The sequence below is a fragment of the Neomonachus schauinslandi genome, chromosome 6 (assembly GCF_002201575.2).
Source record: "Neomonachus schauinslandi chromosome 6, ASM220157v2, whole genome shotgun sequence".
Taxonomy (NCBI): Eukaryota; Metazoa; Chordata; class Mammalia; order Carnivora; family Phocidae; genus Neomonachus; species Neomonachus schauinslandi.
This window is the reverse complement of record NC_058408.1, coordinates 5,116,866-5,133,318: the sequence shown is the minus strand read 5'-3', so window position 1 is coordinate 5,133,318 and position 16,453 is coordinate 5,116,866. Positions and strand designations below refer to the sequence as shown.

The window sequence follows — 16,453 nt, the reverse complement described above, 5'->3', positions numbered from 1 at the left end:
ACTCTTGGCTTGTGCGCCTGTGCGTCTCAGGGAGCCTTGTTTGTATCCGGCACCACAGACTCCTCCCACTTGTTCAGGCTGGGGAAGGGGTCCCGAGATCAAGAGTCACTTGCTCTACTGACTGAGCCAGTCAGGTGCCCCTGTAGTCGCCTCTTCCCAGTGTGGGGTGGGTATCCTGGCTTGCTGCTGCTGAGTAGAATGTGCTGCTTGCTGCTTCTGAGATTAGGTGACAAAAGTTTGTGTCTTCCATCTCCGTGTCTCTCTCTCCCCCTCCCCCAGCTCCTTTTGCCAGGAGCCGGGTATTGTGTTGTGAGCTAAAGGCTTCGAGACAAGGAGCCAGGGAGACTGCCAGCCCAAACCCAGCAAGGAGCTGATGTCTCCGTCAACGGTTGATGAGGACTTGAGGCTGCCGAGAGCCCCCGGTGAGACTGGCAGTGCCTGCCCGGGGAGGTTGGCAACCCTGCCCACGCCTTGACAGGCACTTTGTGAGAGACACAGCTATGCTGTGCCTGGACTGCTCATCCGCAGAGACTGAGATAATAAACGCTTATTTTAAGCTGCTAAATTCTGTAATTTGTTACATAGCAATGGATTACAAGTAGCATGGTCCGATGCATTCACTGTTCTGCTTAAGCCAGTTTGCACTGGCTTCATGTCACATACAACCAAGAGGCTTTTAACTGGGAGGAAGGAAGCACCGTCAAAGCTGCCTTGAGGATGGATGTTGCCGGGGCAGCTGTGCAGTTGGCCGGTTGGGGGACAGCATCATTCCCTTTATCTTGTTGTGGGAAACTGACTTTTTTTTTGAATAGGCTTCATGCCCAATGTGGAGCCCAATGTGGGGCTCTAACTCACAACGCTGAGATCAAGACCTGAACTGAGATCAAGTGTCGCACGCTTAACCGACTGAGCCACCCAGGTGCCCCAGGAACTGACTTTTTTTTTTTTTAAAGATTTTATTTTATTTATTTGACAGAGAGAGAGATAGAGCAGGAACACAAGCAGGGGGAGTGGGAGAGGGAGAAGCAGGCTTCCCGCCGAGCAGGGAGCCCGATGCGGGACTCGATCCCAGAACCCTGGGATCATGACCTGAGCTGAAGGCAGACGCTTAACGACTGAGCCACCCAGGCGCCCTGGAAACTGATTTTTTTAATAGTTGATGTAGAGTGGCTGGTTAAACTGTAACTTGGTGTCTTGAGATTCAGATTATATGTTTAGGCTGTAGCAGGAGAGGACTTGGAAAGAAAACTTCAGGAAAGCGGAGTGGGTGATTTTGGGTGATATTCAGTGAGTGTGTGTCAGGTGCTAGGCCCTCCCCTAACACCTGATACACACGGACGCATTTAGTCCACACAACAGCTTTATGAGATAGGTATTTTTATCACCCCCATTTTATAGATGAGGAAGCCAAGGTACAGAGAGGCTAAGTGGCTTATTTTGAGTTTTATAAATAAGAATTTGAGCCCAGGGCGCCTGGGTGGCTCAGTCGTTAAGCGTCTGCCTTCGGCTCAGGTCATGATCCCAGGGTCCTGGAATCAAGCCCTACATCGGGCTCCCTGCTCAGCGGGAAGCCTGCTTCTCCCTCTCCCACTCCCCCTGCTTGTGTTCCCTCTCTCACTGTGTTTCTGTCAAATAAATAAATAAATAATCTTAAAAAAAAAATAGTGCTGGGACTACCAAATGCATTTAGAAAAACATAAAATCAGATCAATATTTCATCTTGTATACTAGGACAACAAATGAAAGATCTGAATTAAATTTTAAGAAAAAAATAAAAAACCACCCAAGTACTACAAGAAAACATGGGTGAATTTCTTTACATCCAACACGAGAAAAATCTTACTATGCTTCAAAACCCAGAAGCATTAAAATAAAAGATAAATTTAACTATATAAAAGCATATAGGGCGCCTGGGTGGCTCAGATGGTTAAGCGTCTGCCTTTGGCTCAGGTCATGATCCCAGGGTCCTGGGATCGAGCCCCGCATCGGGCTCCCTGCTCCGCGGGAGGCCTGCTTCTCCCTCTCCCACTCCCCCTGCTTGTGTTCCCTCTCTCTCTGTGTCTCTCTCTGTCAAATAAATAAAATCTTAAAAAAAAAAAAAGAATTTGAGCCCAGGACCTCTGGGAGGAAGGAGGGAGAGAGGGGACAATGAGGGTGGCAGGCATCTCCCATCAGAGGTCATCTTCAGAGTCTGGTCACAACCTGGCACCCATGCAAGCCTGAGAGTGAGGACCTCCTTAAATTTGGTGTGGCAGGCGCCTCTCTTGCGTCCCGCTAGTCCTGGCCCTGGGGCTAGAACATGGCTGTCTAGAGCGAATTGCGGGACACGTGGCCGGGAGCAGTTTCCACAGCCCAGATAAAGGGTTTTATAACCCAGGTGCCATGGACTCAAAGTTTGTGTGTCTCCCCCACCGGCCCCTGCACCACCCAAATTCATATGTTGAAGTCTTATCTCCAAGGGGATAGTGTGAGGAGGTGGGGCCTTTGGGAGGTGATTGGGTCATGAGCGTAGATCAGGAACAGAATTAGGGTCTTTATGAAAGCGACGCCAGAGTGCTCCTCCGCCCCTCTTGCCATGTGAGGTGACAGTGCCAAGACACGGGCTATGAAGCAGGAGGTGGGGCCTCACCCCCAGATTCAGACACTGAATCTGCTGGTGCCTCGACCCCCTGACTTCCATGCGGCTGTCAGAACTGTCAGAAGTCAAGTTCTGCTATTTATAAGCTGCCCAGTCTCTGAACTCACCAAGACTTCAGACTAGAGGCAAAGAGCATCTAGCGGGTGTTTTTTTTTTTTTTTTTTAATTTAAATTCAGTTAGCCAACATATAGTACACCATTAGTGTAGTGTTCAATAATTTATCAGTTGCATATAACACACAGAGCTCATCACATCACGTGTGTCCCCTTAATGCCCATCTCCCATCTAGCAGGTATTTTTAAGCAGGGGTGCAGTGTTATTCAAGGACCCGTTTGGAAGCTTATTCCAGCAGCAGAGGGGAGGGCATGGAAGCAATGGGACTGTGATAAGAGGACAGGTAGGAGGGTGTTAAGGAGCCCAGGTAAGAGCACGAGAGCAGTCACACTCTGGTGGGAGGAGAGGACAAAGGTGGGAGATGGTTCGAAGATACCGATGATAATAAAAATCATTGCTAACATTTATTGAGTAATGACTATGAGTGACGCTTTGCGCTTTACATATGTTTTATTTTAATCCTTAAGCCAACCTTATTTGGTTGGTACTCTTATTGCCCTCATTTTAGAGATGAAGAAACTGAAGGTAAACGTCACTGGAATAACCTTGGTAGTGGTGAACACAGGTGGACAGTCTTGTGATACATAGAATCCAATTGAAGTATTAGCATTTACGTACAGTAAAAAACCTAAAAGAATATGAATTTTGATATAATGCAGTTGGCAAATGGGTCCTGGACTCACCCAGTCTTTGTCTTCACACAGTGAAGGCTAATATTGTCATTGAGCCATGGATGAAAAGGCATCTCGTGCTGGGAATCAGGGAGGAGGCAAATTGAGTTTGGCATTTCCAGTTTCTCCGTGTCCTTGGTCCAGGTCAGCAAATGTGAGCAAATGACTGGAAAATTTCTGGAATTCCTTCTGCTGTCCCGGGAGTCCAGCCAGGCACCGGCACATTCACCAGAATCACCCATCTACTGGGCATTGCCCCCAGGTAGCATCAGATCCCAGCCTGGGCTTTGATTTGGATCCTACAGCTACTGTCCCAAGTTCCGCTGCATAAATTCACCACCAGCCCCTAACCAGCCCTTCATTAACTTTGCAATTAAGATGACTCTGCATTTTCCACAACTGTATTTTTTTGACTTCACTTTTAATATTATGTGGGGGTTTTAACGTGTTTATACTCCTGCAGATTGGAAGAATATGAAAAGAATACAGAATTTTGACAAGCTTAAAGCTTTTTACACCTAAGTGGAAAGATAGTTAAATATCTTAAGAGCTAAAAGAAATGCAGCATCAAATCAAGTGCTATAGTTACAGTAAAGCGAAGAAAGAATTTGGTGGTATCGCAGTGTGGCAGGTTGAATTGAGGGACACGGGCTATGAGACCAGCCTTTTTTTTTGTTTTAAGATTTATTTGTTTATTAGAGAGAACGAGAGCGCTTGCACACACACGCACACACTCGAGCAAGTGGGGGGGAGGAGCAGAGGGAGAGAATCTCAAGCAGACTCCCTACTGAGCGCAGAGACCAAGGGAGCTCCATCCCACAACCATGAGATCATGACCCGAGCTGAAACCAAGAGTTGGATGCTTAACGGACTGAGCCACCCAGGCACCTGAGACCAGCCTTTTAGAGGACATCAACAAAGCAGGTAAAGGGACCTGGGTAGGTACCAACAGTTGATGTCTCAGTGATGTTTCATTAAGCAACCTTAAGCAGTCGTTAAGCAACCTTAGTTGATGGGGCAGGTGCCCCAGAAAATAGCGGAGTAGAGGTGACATAAATGTGTCCTTTACGAATCTTTCAGTCGTGGAAAGATAAGGAATTCAGAGTAGGCATGTTCAAGGTATCAGTTAGTACTTTTTGTTTACATATATGTATTATTTGAGACATCTAGCTTATTAAAGTAATCGTTTGTGGTTCTGACTTGAACTATGTATTTGAATAATTGATTTGCATTTGTGATTTTATTTTATTTTAATTAATAAATTTTTACTGAAGTACAGTTGGCACACAATGTTACATGAGTTTTGGGCGTACAACATCATGATCGGACACGTCTATACGTTATGTTCACCGTACATGCGGCCACCTGTCACCGCACAGCACTATTACAGTTGAATCTAAGTCTATATGAAGTATTTGAAGACAACTTAAGAATTACCCTACATATAAGCCTAGTGTACTAGATTTACAAGCCTTCTTTAAATATATGGGGAATCTTATTTATTGATTCAAGTACTTTATCCAAGGTGAGTGGGGAGGTGGGGGAAACAGGTGATGGGGATGAAGCTGTGCACCTGTTGTGATGAGCACAGGGTGATGCATGAAGTGCTGAATGACAATACCGTGCACCCGAAACTAACATAATCCTGTATGTTAACTCTCCTGGAATAAAAATAATAGTACTAAAAATATATTTATGTCTTAAAAAAAGAAAAACAAGCAGAAGAGCTATATCATAAAATCTGTTTTCAACTCTGAAAAAAAAGAAATTAAAAGGAACCTAAATATATTACATTCAATAGTGAGATTTAAAGGCCTTAAAGAAATCAATTCATAAATTTGTAAAGTGAGTCAAATATTACCAATAGCCACCCAAAAGGAGGTTAAGGGCTGCCAGATTTATAAATGGAATATGATTTATAAGCTGAACTGCCCTTAAGGCTGGCCAAGGTTTTTAATTTGTTGTTTTTTTTTTGTAAATTGAATATGAATTCTTTTTTTAATAAAGATCTTATTTATTTATTTGACAGAGAAAGACACAGTGAGAGAGGGAACACTAGCAGGGGGAGTGGAAGAGGGGGAAGCAGGCTTCCCGCGGAGCAGGGAGCCGGATGCAGGGCTTGATCCCAGGACCCTGGGATCATGACCTGAACCAAGGGCAGACGCTTAACGACTGAGCCACCCAGGCGCCCCTCGACATGTGATTATTGTGGTGAACTCTGAAAAGAGGAAATGTTTGTGGGCTGACATTTACACATTCCCCGTGGGCCTGAGGCAGGTCGGTCTGCGGGTGACAATTACGGCTCTTTCTCTACCGGCGTCCTTGCTCGTGCTTGGTCTTTTCACGGGTAAGTCTATCCCTGCTGCTACCTCCCAGGCACCTCTACCTGCCTGCACATTTCTGGGAGCCAGGCCTGTGCGTGCGTGTGCGTGTGTGCGTTGCACGTGCTACCATCTCAGACCATGCAGGGCCATACTGTGTCCTTGTCACGCTCACATTTCTTCTGCTAATGAGTCACAGGGAGCCCTGGGCATCCCCACACAGGCTGATGGTGGAGGCATGAGATCGAGGACCTGCCCCATCTGCATCTTGCCGTTTCAATCATGATCCTCTAAGGTCTCTCTGCCGCTCCTCCCTCTCCCGCCAGCCCCCGGGAGTGATCTTTCATCCTGCATTGGGCTTCCTGTGTCCCATAAATGACCTCAGTAGGCGATGGCACTTAGCAGCTGTTTCTGTTCCTCTAGATTCTTACTGCTTGCTCCTGTCCCCGACGACCTGAGCGGTGGCAAGAGACAGGCTTGGGAACCGGAGTCAGGGGAACGAAGGGTTTGAGAAATCTGCGTGAGGGGCCGGGCTCTGATCTTGCTCTCCAGAGTTTCAAGCTTTCGCTTTCATTCTCCTTCAGGGGAAAACCAGCGTGTGTGATTACGAAGATCACCTGCCTCAGGACTGTCCCCTTGGGGGTCCCCTAAGCCTGCTGATGAATCCCTTGGTACATTTAAAACTTGGCAGTGAAGGGAAGGAAAAATTCTTCTCCACCCTCAAGTTCTCCTACCTGAACTAAGAACTAAAGTTATGTGACACAGATGAACAGGAGAAAAAAACCCCAAAGTTTTACAGCGTGTGCATGGAAGCCCAATAATGAAATTGAGACCTAAAAAAATGACCGAGGAAGCAGTTTTTGTACTTTTTAAACAAAGAGACAATAAATCTGTGAGGAATTGACAGGACAAAGAAAACTTAACTTTGGGAGCTTCAATTAGTAGGGAGTTCTAAACAGACTTTGGGCTGGGGGAGTGAATTAGTTAAAAAAAAAAAGGTAACAAGGGTTGTTTGTAAGTGTTCTCGGCTCTAAATTTCCCACCTCTGGTGAACAGGATACTCTTTACCTCCTGGTCCAGCCAGGCTGCCTTTCACACGGGAGATTTGTTTCCTGCTTTCAGGGGACAGAGGAGGGTCTGAGTGTCCTTGTGCTCACTGGCTCTTAAGTAACTTATTTAAATAATCAATATGCCCAAGTGGCCCATCTTGGGGTGGCCTGCCCTTGGCCCCTATCACAGTTTATAAAGAACCTTTACTTAAGTTAAAAAAACAAAAAACAAAAAACCTCTGATCCCTGCATCAGACTTGTGATATAGATAAGGCAGACAGGATTACACACATTTTATGGATGATGGACGGAGGCTCAGGGAGATTAGGTGACATCTTCTGGTGCATGGCTGGTAATCCGCCTGGCCGGCTGTGGGAACGCAGCGGCACCGTGGAAACTCAGAGAACAGTGTCCTCGGCCAAGGCGGCAGAACTGGTGTGGAGATTCCGGCAGGGTCCCCCTCACCCCCACTTTCCTTCCCCGCACAGAGCAAGCTCATCTGCGAACTTGTCTCTCTCCATGGCGTCCAGGCCAGGCCCTCGGTGGTCCCTGCCCACAGGGGCATCTCCCGGGCATATGGCCAAATAAAGGGTAAGACAGGTCCTGTCTTAAAAAATGTTCACAGTTCGGGCGCCTGGGTGGCTCAGTTTGTTAAGCGACTGCCTTCAGCTCAGGTCATGATCCCAGGGTCCTGGGATCGAGTCCCGCATCGGGCTCCCTGCTCTGCAGGGAGCCTGCTTCTCCCTCTCCCACTCCCCCGGCTTGTGTTCCCTCTCTCGCTGTGTCTCTCTCTGTCAAATAATAAATAAATAAAATCTTTAAAAAAAAAAAATGTTCACAGTTCTTCAGTTCAGTTCTGGAAACATCTACTGGGGCTCTTGTGTGCCAGGTCATGTGCTGGGTGTGTGGTGGGAAGGGGGGTCAGCAGGTCCCGGGGAGGAATTAAATCCGATGAAAGCCCGTTGCCGGCCGCACAGCGTCGCTAACAGAGGACCAGCTTTGGGGTCCGGTGAACTTGGATCTTCACGTGGACTCTGCTGCTTCCGAGCTGGTGACTTTGGGCAAGTTTCTTAAGCTCTTTGTGTCTCATGATCTTTATCTTTTAAGTGGGAAGAAGAACACCCACCTTACAAGTTTGCTGGGAAGTTAGACAGGATGATGTGTTTACCCTACTTGGCGCGGTGTCTGGCATTTGGGATTCGTGTCCTGACCAGATCCCTCTGTGTCTCCCCTCACTTGAATCCAGAATCAGGATTCGGACCACGAAGTTCCACACACGTCCACGGCAGCTAACCCTGAGGCTAACGCACCGGCCTGCCCTCCTCACTCAGATATTAATTCCCTTCCATCTTCTCCCCTTCGTGAGCTTGTGAGCCATGCGGAAAGACACGCACACAGCATCTGTATGAATCGGGGTGAAGTAAATGCTTGAAACCAAATAAGCACAAGCTGGAGGAAACCAGGGTGGGGTGGGGGCTTGGCTGGACCAGGAGCAGGGAGCCCAGCGCGGGAGCAGCGCTTGATTTAGCCTGATGAGCTACTGCGTTGGAGGGTGCAGGGAGGGGCCACGCGGTTCAGTTGCGGTGGGGTCCTCCAGCTGCATTTCAGGCCCTGGGCCCAGTGTGGGGTGAGGAGGGTGCAGCTGAGGTCAACACCTTCCTTCGGCACGCACGATCCTCCGGGTGGAGCCAAGGTAGCTCCACAGAGGAAGTGGACGCCAGGCTCTCGAGTGCATTCTGCGGTGGGTGCACAGGACGCCGGCCTGCCCCCAGCTTGGGGTGCCTGCTCCCAAAGGACAGCAACCCCTCTCCCACCCCTCGTCCCCACAGCTACTGTCACAGGACTTCTCGGGTCAACTTTTGACAAAGAGACTCACCACCTGGCCTGCAAACTGTGATGCGGCTGACGCTTCTGCATCCCACTCTGAATCAGGACGCAGATCCTTCCCTGAGCCAGGCAGCCTTTTCTTTCTAAACCGCCGTGCAGCACACCTGGGTCAGTTTCAGACTTTCTGTTTCCTGGGACGGCGTGTCAGTGTTGCTGATATACTCCAACGGTCACGCTCTTGAGCCCTGGTCTTTCTGCATTTCTCGACCAGGGTGCTGGCTAGTTTTGGTGAGGATGCAAACAAGGTGCAGTCACCAAGTTGTCCCGGCGCCATCAAGAATCTTTAATAACACCAACAGTGAGGCACTTACTTGCATTATCTCATTTAACCCTCACAAAATCCTGGAAGATGGCACTCCCTGCTTCACAGGTGAGAAAAGCCAGGACTCAGAGAGCGTAAGTCACCTCCCAAGGTCACACAGCTGGTACCTAGCAAGGGTTTGAACTCAGGCAGTCTGACTGGTGCCCTGGTGCTTATGCTCTTCTCCCAAGTAGCTTGGTACTGAATGACTGTCCCCTGACTACCCTTCAACTTGCTTGGCCAGCCCAGCACTAGCCTTCCTTCTAGAAAGATGTTCCCAGAACCCAGGCGGAGCCTCAGAGCTGGCTTCTGTTCAGCCGTGTCTGAACAAGCAATTATGGGGGATGCTACAAGGTGGTTTCTGCTGCGGTGGGGCTGGGCTAAGTGAGTTCTGATCCTATTGCCTGGATCAGCAAGAGGGTGGCTCAGAGTAACAGCAGAGATTGTCCCCCCAGGCACCTCCCGAGAATTTTCCTTTCTCTCCATTCCACTCAGCATCTGCAACCCTAGCACAGCATCTGTTAATTATTGTATTATATGTGAATTAGTTAATGTAAATGCTGAAGAAGACCACTTTGGCATAAAGGAAAGGGGCTGACTTGTGTTCCTGTTCTACCACCAACTAGCTATGTGGTCTGGAGCAAGCCACCTAATTTCTTTGGGTCTCTGTTTTCTCATCTATAAAATGGGAATAATAATTACTTACCTGAACTCTCTCAGGCCTGTTGTGAGCCTCTGGCTTAGTCAGGCTGCCCCTGAGTCTTCTGATCTGTGTCTCTGCAGGGACAGGTGTTTCCGGAGAGGACCCAGACCCTGTGATGGTAACTGGGACCCTAGGGGGGTCTGTCACTCTGCCCCCGCAGCTACAGGCTGGAAAGCCGGTGGAGAGCATCTCTTGGATATCCCGTTCCGTCTCCATGCCCATAGCCATTGTAACCTTGGCAGAAGCAGGAGGGCCAGACACCTTTTATGAGGCGGAGACCAGGTAACAGGGTCATGTGAGTGTGGTGGGCCCGGGCCACTCCCTGCAGATCAGCAACCTGAGCTGGAAGGATGCGGGGCCTTACCGAGCCCACATGAACCTGAGGAGCTCCCGCATCACCCGCACCCGGGAGTACCAGCTGCAAGTCTATGGTGAGTGTCCTGCGGGTGGGCAGCAATGGGTGTGGGGCGGTGCCCATCTTTCAGGCTTTCTCACAGCCTTTCCCACATCTCGTTTAGTAACACTTACACTTTTTCTGATTACAAGGCTAATATGTGCTCACTATAAAAAAAACCCACAACAAACCATGTAAAGCAGAGTTGCCTGGGAAAGTCTCCTGAACAACGACAAGGCCCAGGACGTGCCCCAGGCCAATGGCAGCAGAACCCCCAGGTGTGTAGTGGGCAGAGAATGGGGACTTCAGCCCCAAGAACTCAGTCGTGCCACTTGAGTGCTCTTGAGCTTCCTCGATGCTAAAATAGGAACACTCCCATCTGGGAGAATAAACTCCTGAGAAAGAGCGTTGGGACACTCTGGACAGAGGTACAGGAGTGTACAGGAATATTGCTTAAAGATACTTAAAAATTGTTTCAGGAGGAAAAACTGCAAGGGAGACATAGAGGCTGGTGGCAGCTACCCCAGCAGCAAGGAGGGCGGGCTGATTCAGCCAGGAGAGATACAATAAGCCGATTGTAGATTCAGACCGCTTATTACTCATATAGAGTGTGAAGGAGTAACCCAGGTCCCTCACACCAGAAAGGATGACAAAAGGGGCCAGTTGACCACAATGCAGGTGCTGGAAAGCCTGTAGCCAGAGACGCAGCTCTAGACTGCTGTGAGGGGGCAGAGTCTGCAGCTCTGCTCTGAGCAGGGGGAGCAGGAAGCTCCTTCCCCATGAGACACTGACTCACCAGTGCCTCCCAGGGGAGAAAGTGAGGTCAGCGGAGATGGTTTCAGGGTCTCACGGGCCACCAACCTCTTGGGTTCGGGGAGGATCACAGGACACTTCACCAAGACTCAGATCAGCCGTGGTTCCAGGCTTTGCCTGAGGGACCTGAGGGGCCTGGCCGAGGTGCTCCCCCACACTGGGAAGCAAAACGGTAGTTATGCGTGAGGATGAACACGGGGAAGCGAACTGATGGAGGGGAAGCAGAGAAGCTTTTCAGACTTGAGTCATGTTATAGGAAATATTCCTATTTGATGAGGCTTTTTTTTTTTTTTTTTTTTTAGTGGGGGGAGATGGACTTGCTTCCTGGGGAGAGAGCGTCTACGCCATACATCACGCCTGGCCTGGCCATGGCCTGTTCGCAGACAGCTCGAGGGCACACCGGGGCTTCTGGGGCCTCGGTGGGACTGTTCCCTAGGGTGGTCCAGGGCTGCGGGGAGAGCCCCTCTCACTCTGCTCCAGTGGAGCGGCTACAGCGAAGTAACAGGCCAGCCTTTTGTCCTTCTCAGGGAGTTCCCCAAGTCACTGGAGCCTCACGACAGCCCTGCAGCAGGAAGCAGAGGGGTTTTTCTTGCTGGGCTGCCGAAACTAGTCTCAGAGAGAAGTAACACAGAGGTAGAAAGTGGCAGAGCCGGGAATAGAACTCAGGCTCCTCGATGCCACATCCTGTGTGTCTGGTTTGTCACTGCATTTACGGGCTTGAGCTAGAGAGGATGCTGAGGGGAAAAGGGCCTGCAGAAGGCGTCATGGGGGAGGGTTTGGGTTCCAGAAGACCACACCGGGGGAGGCAGCAGAAAGTTACCCAGCCTGCCTTCCCCCCGGGGGACATTCTGGGCCGTGGGGTCCTATTTTTGCCCAGTTGAGCTGCTGCTGGGGCTGCCGTCAGGTGGGCCCCAGGGCTGAGGCCGAATAACAGAGGTCTTCTCCCACACCCTGTGGCTTTGTTGAGCCTGTCCTGACTATCCACTCCCTTAGCTTCTCTTCCCACCACTCCCCAACCCCCTGGCTCTGGCCTGGGGACACAGGAGGGCAAATAATGGCAACGTGGAAACCTTAAGGAAGCATCTGAGCTCCTGGTCCTGGGGGAAGTGGGGGTGGGGTGCAGGTTGAAGGGAGTACACGGGAGTGGAAGAACCCTCAAAGACCAAGGGCCAAATCTTCTGGGAGCCTTGTCCAGCATCTGGAAGCTCGGACATCCGGAAGCTCGATGTGTACGGCAGAGACCCCTCCTGGAGAGAGATGTAATTACAACACAGTTCTGTGCGGGTGTGCATACACGGCCTTCACGTGGTCAGTGCTGGGGTGGGAACCCAGGCTTTGGGGTCAGATCCACTGGATTTGGGTCTTACATGGAATCATCATGTAATAGCCGAGATTCTGGGCAAGTTACTTGAAGGTCTCCGAGCCTGTTAAACAGAGTAGGTGCAAAACCTCTGCTACCTACTTCATAGGGTGGTTCTGGGAATCAAATGATGCTATGCGGCAGGGCCTCGTAAAGCCCGAAGCTCTCGAATAGCTGTGGGCAGATTCTGCCTCTGTTTCTCCTTGTGTGTACTCAGGATGATTCAGGGTCTTGGCACCAATGCCTTGTGCCTTCTGCCCTGTGAAGGGAGGGCCCAGGGCAGTTCTACAGTCCTCGGTTGGTTCATTTTGTGCCCACAGAGCAGCTGGCCCGGCCCCGTGTCACACTGAGCTCCAGGATCGGTGAGAGTGGACACTGTATCTTCATCCTGACATGTGAGGCCAAAAGCAGAGGAGTCTCTGTGACCTACAGCTGGCTACCTCTGGGACCCCGGACTGTTGTGTCCCGTGGAGGGTCTGTCCTCAGTGTCTCCTCAAGGCTCAGGGACAGGGCTCTGACCTTCACCTGCGTGGTCAAGAACCCAGTCAGTAACAGCAGCTCCCTCCCCGTCTCAGTGCCGTCCTCGTGTCCAGGTACCCAGAACCTGAGCACGCACCGTGCACTGCAGCTCTGAAGTGGGCAGAGGTGGAGGGCAGGGTCCCCTTCACGCCCCGGGGAGAACACCCTTGAGAGAGTGGCGTGGGCAGCTGGGGGCAGTGCAATCAGGGGAGGGGGGGAGGCCCACTGGAGCCAGTGTGGAGGCTGGAGGGGTTTGGGCAGGAGGAGCTTGATGGGGCCTGCGTGGCCCTGAGTGTGTAGGGGAGACCCTGGTGCTGAAGCTGTTGTTTTCTGTCTGTCTGTAGGGCCAGGAATCCTGGGAGGGGACACGGTGGGGGAGACAGTGACCGGTCTCCTCGGGGACTTGGCCATTCTGCCCCTGGAGGTCCCGGCTGGGCAGGAAGTGGAAAAGGTCACCTGGAGCTCTGGAGAGAGCGGGGCCAGGAGGCCAACGCGTCCTGGCTGCCGGGACTCAGGCACCATACAGCAGATGGTGGAGTGCCCTCCACCGTGGCTACTCTCTTCAGATCAGGCCCCTGAGGCTGCAGGACTCTGGCCTCTACAGAGCCTGGATCACCCTGCCTGCATAGTCCCCGGATCAACATCACCAAGGATTTCACCCTGCGCGTTTACGGTGAGGGAGGGGGTGGAAGGCTCATGTTTGAACTTTGACCTTTCCTCTCTCCCCTGCTTGGTCAGACCAGAGTCTTCTCAGAGCTCGAACTTTCCTTTCTTGCACAGAGAAGCTGCAGGAGCCCAATATCACTGTCAGCTCCCGGATCACGAAGGATGGGGCCTGTTACATCACCCTGATCTGCTCCCTGCGACAGGCCGGAGAGGATGTTCAGTACAGATGGGCACCCCTTGGCCAGGGGGCAGTTATGTCCCATGGGGGAACCACTCTCCGTGTCTCCTGGAGACTGGGGGTCAGCGACAGCTATCGCTGCACGGCCAGCAACCCGGTCAGCCAGAGCTCCAGCTCCATCCCCACCAGGCCCCTCTGCTCAGGTGACCCCTTCCTTGTGTGGGCCCCCGCCCTGGCAGCCTTGGTCCAGGAGCTCAGCATCCCCACCTGCCGCCCTCCTCGTTCTGGGGTGGTGGAAGAAAAAGAGGGCAGGATCGTCTGCAGCAGGGGGTGTCTCTGGGGGGCAGGAAATGAGGGCTCTGGGGCCATCCTCCCAGGGCCGCGCTGTCCAGTTTCCGACGGTCAGCCCCAGACTTGGTGCCTGGGCGCTCGGCTTACTCTTGGGACTCCCCGAGGGAAAGTGCGTCCCTCAGCCCACTCAGTCCTGCAGAGCCCACTGAGGAGGCATCCCAGACATCCTTGGCCATGTCCTCAGCGAAGCCTGGAGCTGCCGTGAGACAGAAATCCCAGGCTGTGCCCCTCCAGTGTCACGGGTGGCCTCTCCCGGGTTCCATAGGCCATGGCAGGACACTGCCTCAGTCCAGACTCACTGTGTCCCTTTCCTCTTCTCTGCCAACTTCTGAACATCTCTCCTCTCCCAACCAACCAAGGTAAGGTTGGTTCCTTACCAACCACTTGCTCTTCGACCCTGTGTGGTTGCTCTGCCCCCAGCAGCCGCATCCTCATTGCTAAGTCCAGGGGCTACTCCTCACTTGAGTTGTCCTCAGCCTGCTCTCCTCGGGGTCCTGGGCTGCTGGGTCCTGGGGCGTCTTCTTTTGTATCACAGTCCTTAGGGGTCCTGCCCAGGCCTTCTGTTGCCCGGGGCAGAAAGCTGGGCGTCATTCAGAACCCTCGTTTTCCACTGCTACCTGCCCAGGTGCTCACACCTCCCGGTTATCCCACTCTCTCCCCTCCAGATCATCCTGCTGATCACGCTGCTAGGGGGTGAGTTCTGAAAGAAAGAAATGCTCGGGTTACTTTTCTGCTTAAAATCTTGTGGTGTCTGCCTGCTATCAAGCATATAAATATGTGATCCCCTCTTCATTCATTTAAGCAACTCCTGTTTACAGAGCATTTATTATTATTATTGTTATTTTAATTGAAATATGCTTAACATATAATATTAGTTCCAGGTGTATAACATAGTGATTCAACATTTATATACATCACGAAATGCTCACCACGATACGTGCAGTCACCATCTCTCTCATGCATAGTTATTACAATATCATTGACTGTATTTCCTATGCTGTACTTTTCATCCCCACAGCTTATTTATCTCATTCCTTGAAAGAGCACTTTATAACCTTACAGAGAGAGCGCATGCCTGTGTGCAAGTGGGGGGTGGGAGGAGCAGAGAGAGAGGGAGAGAAAATCTTAAGCAGGCTCCACGATCAGTGTGGAGCCCAGTGTAGGGCTTGATCCCCTGACCCTGAGATCATGACCTGAGCCAAAATCAAGAGTCAGATGCTTAACTGACTGAACCACCCAGGCACCCCTTACAGAGCATTTTTTTAAAGATTTTATTTATTTGTCAGAGAGAGAGAGAGAGAGCACACAGGTGGGGGAAAGGGAGAGAGGGAGAAGGAGACTCCCCACTGAGCAGGGAGCCCGATGTGGGGCTTGATCCTGGGATCATGACCTGAGCTCAAGGCAGACGCTTAACTGACTGAGCCACCCAGGTGCCCCCAGAGCATTTTTAAAAGAAGATTTTATTTGTAAGTCATCTCTATGCCCAACGTGGCACTTGAACCCACAACCCTGAGATCAAGAGTTGCATGTTCCACCAACTGAGGCAGCCAGGTGCCCCCAGAGCATTTTTAAGGTGCCTTGTGTTGTTCTAGGCATTGAGGATAGAGTGAAGAAGAGGTCTGGATAAATTGCCACCCCTCAGGGAGCTCAGTCACGATTGTCACAATCTGCAGCTAAGCCTACTAAATGATTAGAGGGGGTACTGAGCATGTTGTATTAGGGCCTTCATCTGTGTCTGTCTTACCCATGGAACGAGACCAAAGCCCATTTTCGTCTTCTCGGCATCTCCACTACACAGCATGGAATAGGCATGAAAATTGTGAATCTGACAGTTATTCCGGGAACAGCCTGTGCTGGGGATAACAGGGCGCAAGGAAACATGGTAATTGGCTGCACACACTAATGTTCTCCCTGCCCCTCCATGGGATCCAGAGGGCAGTTCACCTCTACCTCCAGATTCAGTTTCCTTAAGGGGCCTCTAGCCCACTCACTCTTCTGAATTCTCTTCTTGGAAATCCCTTCCCCTGCCTGCCTGTCTTCCCTTTCTTCTCTTCCCCGCCTTTTACCCCAGTTCCTAACCTGTGGTCATTGTTTCATTCAGCCTCCTTTCTACCCTGCTCCTTGAAGAAAGAATTTCTTATTTTTTTGATCCTGGGAGCTTTGCAGATTGAACAGATTGACTTTGACAAGTGGAGAAGCCAAGAGGAGGAATGTGAGAGGGGTCACCTTGTGGGACACAGAGATGAAGAATTCTGTACCTGGGCCCCACATGCCAACATCTCCTGGTGAGAAAGGGACATCAATCCCTATTAAGGCATAAAACCTATTTTGGCGTGAGCCAAGCTACTCATGCTGTTTGACAAAGTCCAAGTATGGGGGACGATCCTGAAAACAGGAGACTCCACAGCTGGCTCCTGCTATTCTTTCATTTTGTTTATGGCAATCTTTATAATTGTGGGAATATTTCTGGGGTTTCATGATAAAGTG

The 16,453-nt window shown here is 50.9% G+C and overlaps 1 protein-coding gene across 1 annotated transcript; it reads left to right on the top strand.

The window, feature by feature from the left end:
• The first annotated feature begins 7,139 nt into the window (after nucleotides 1-7,139).
• On the top strand, nucleotides 7,140-16,255 carry LOC123325095 (SLAM family member 9-like). Its single transcript, XM_044916023.1, is given in 6 exon segments — nucleotides 7,140-7,229; nucleotides 7,902-8,061; nucleotides 9,766-10,116; nucleotides 12,573-12,845; nucleotides 13,552-13,818; nucleotides 16,068-16,255. Coding segments are annotated over 6 exon segments (1,329 nt in total).
• Nucleotides 16,256-16,453: the final 198 nt, after the last annotated feature.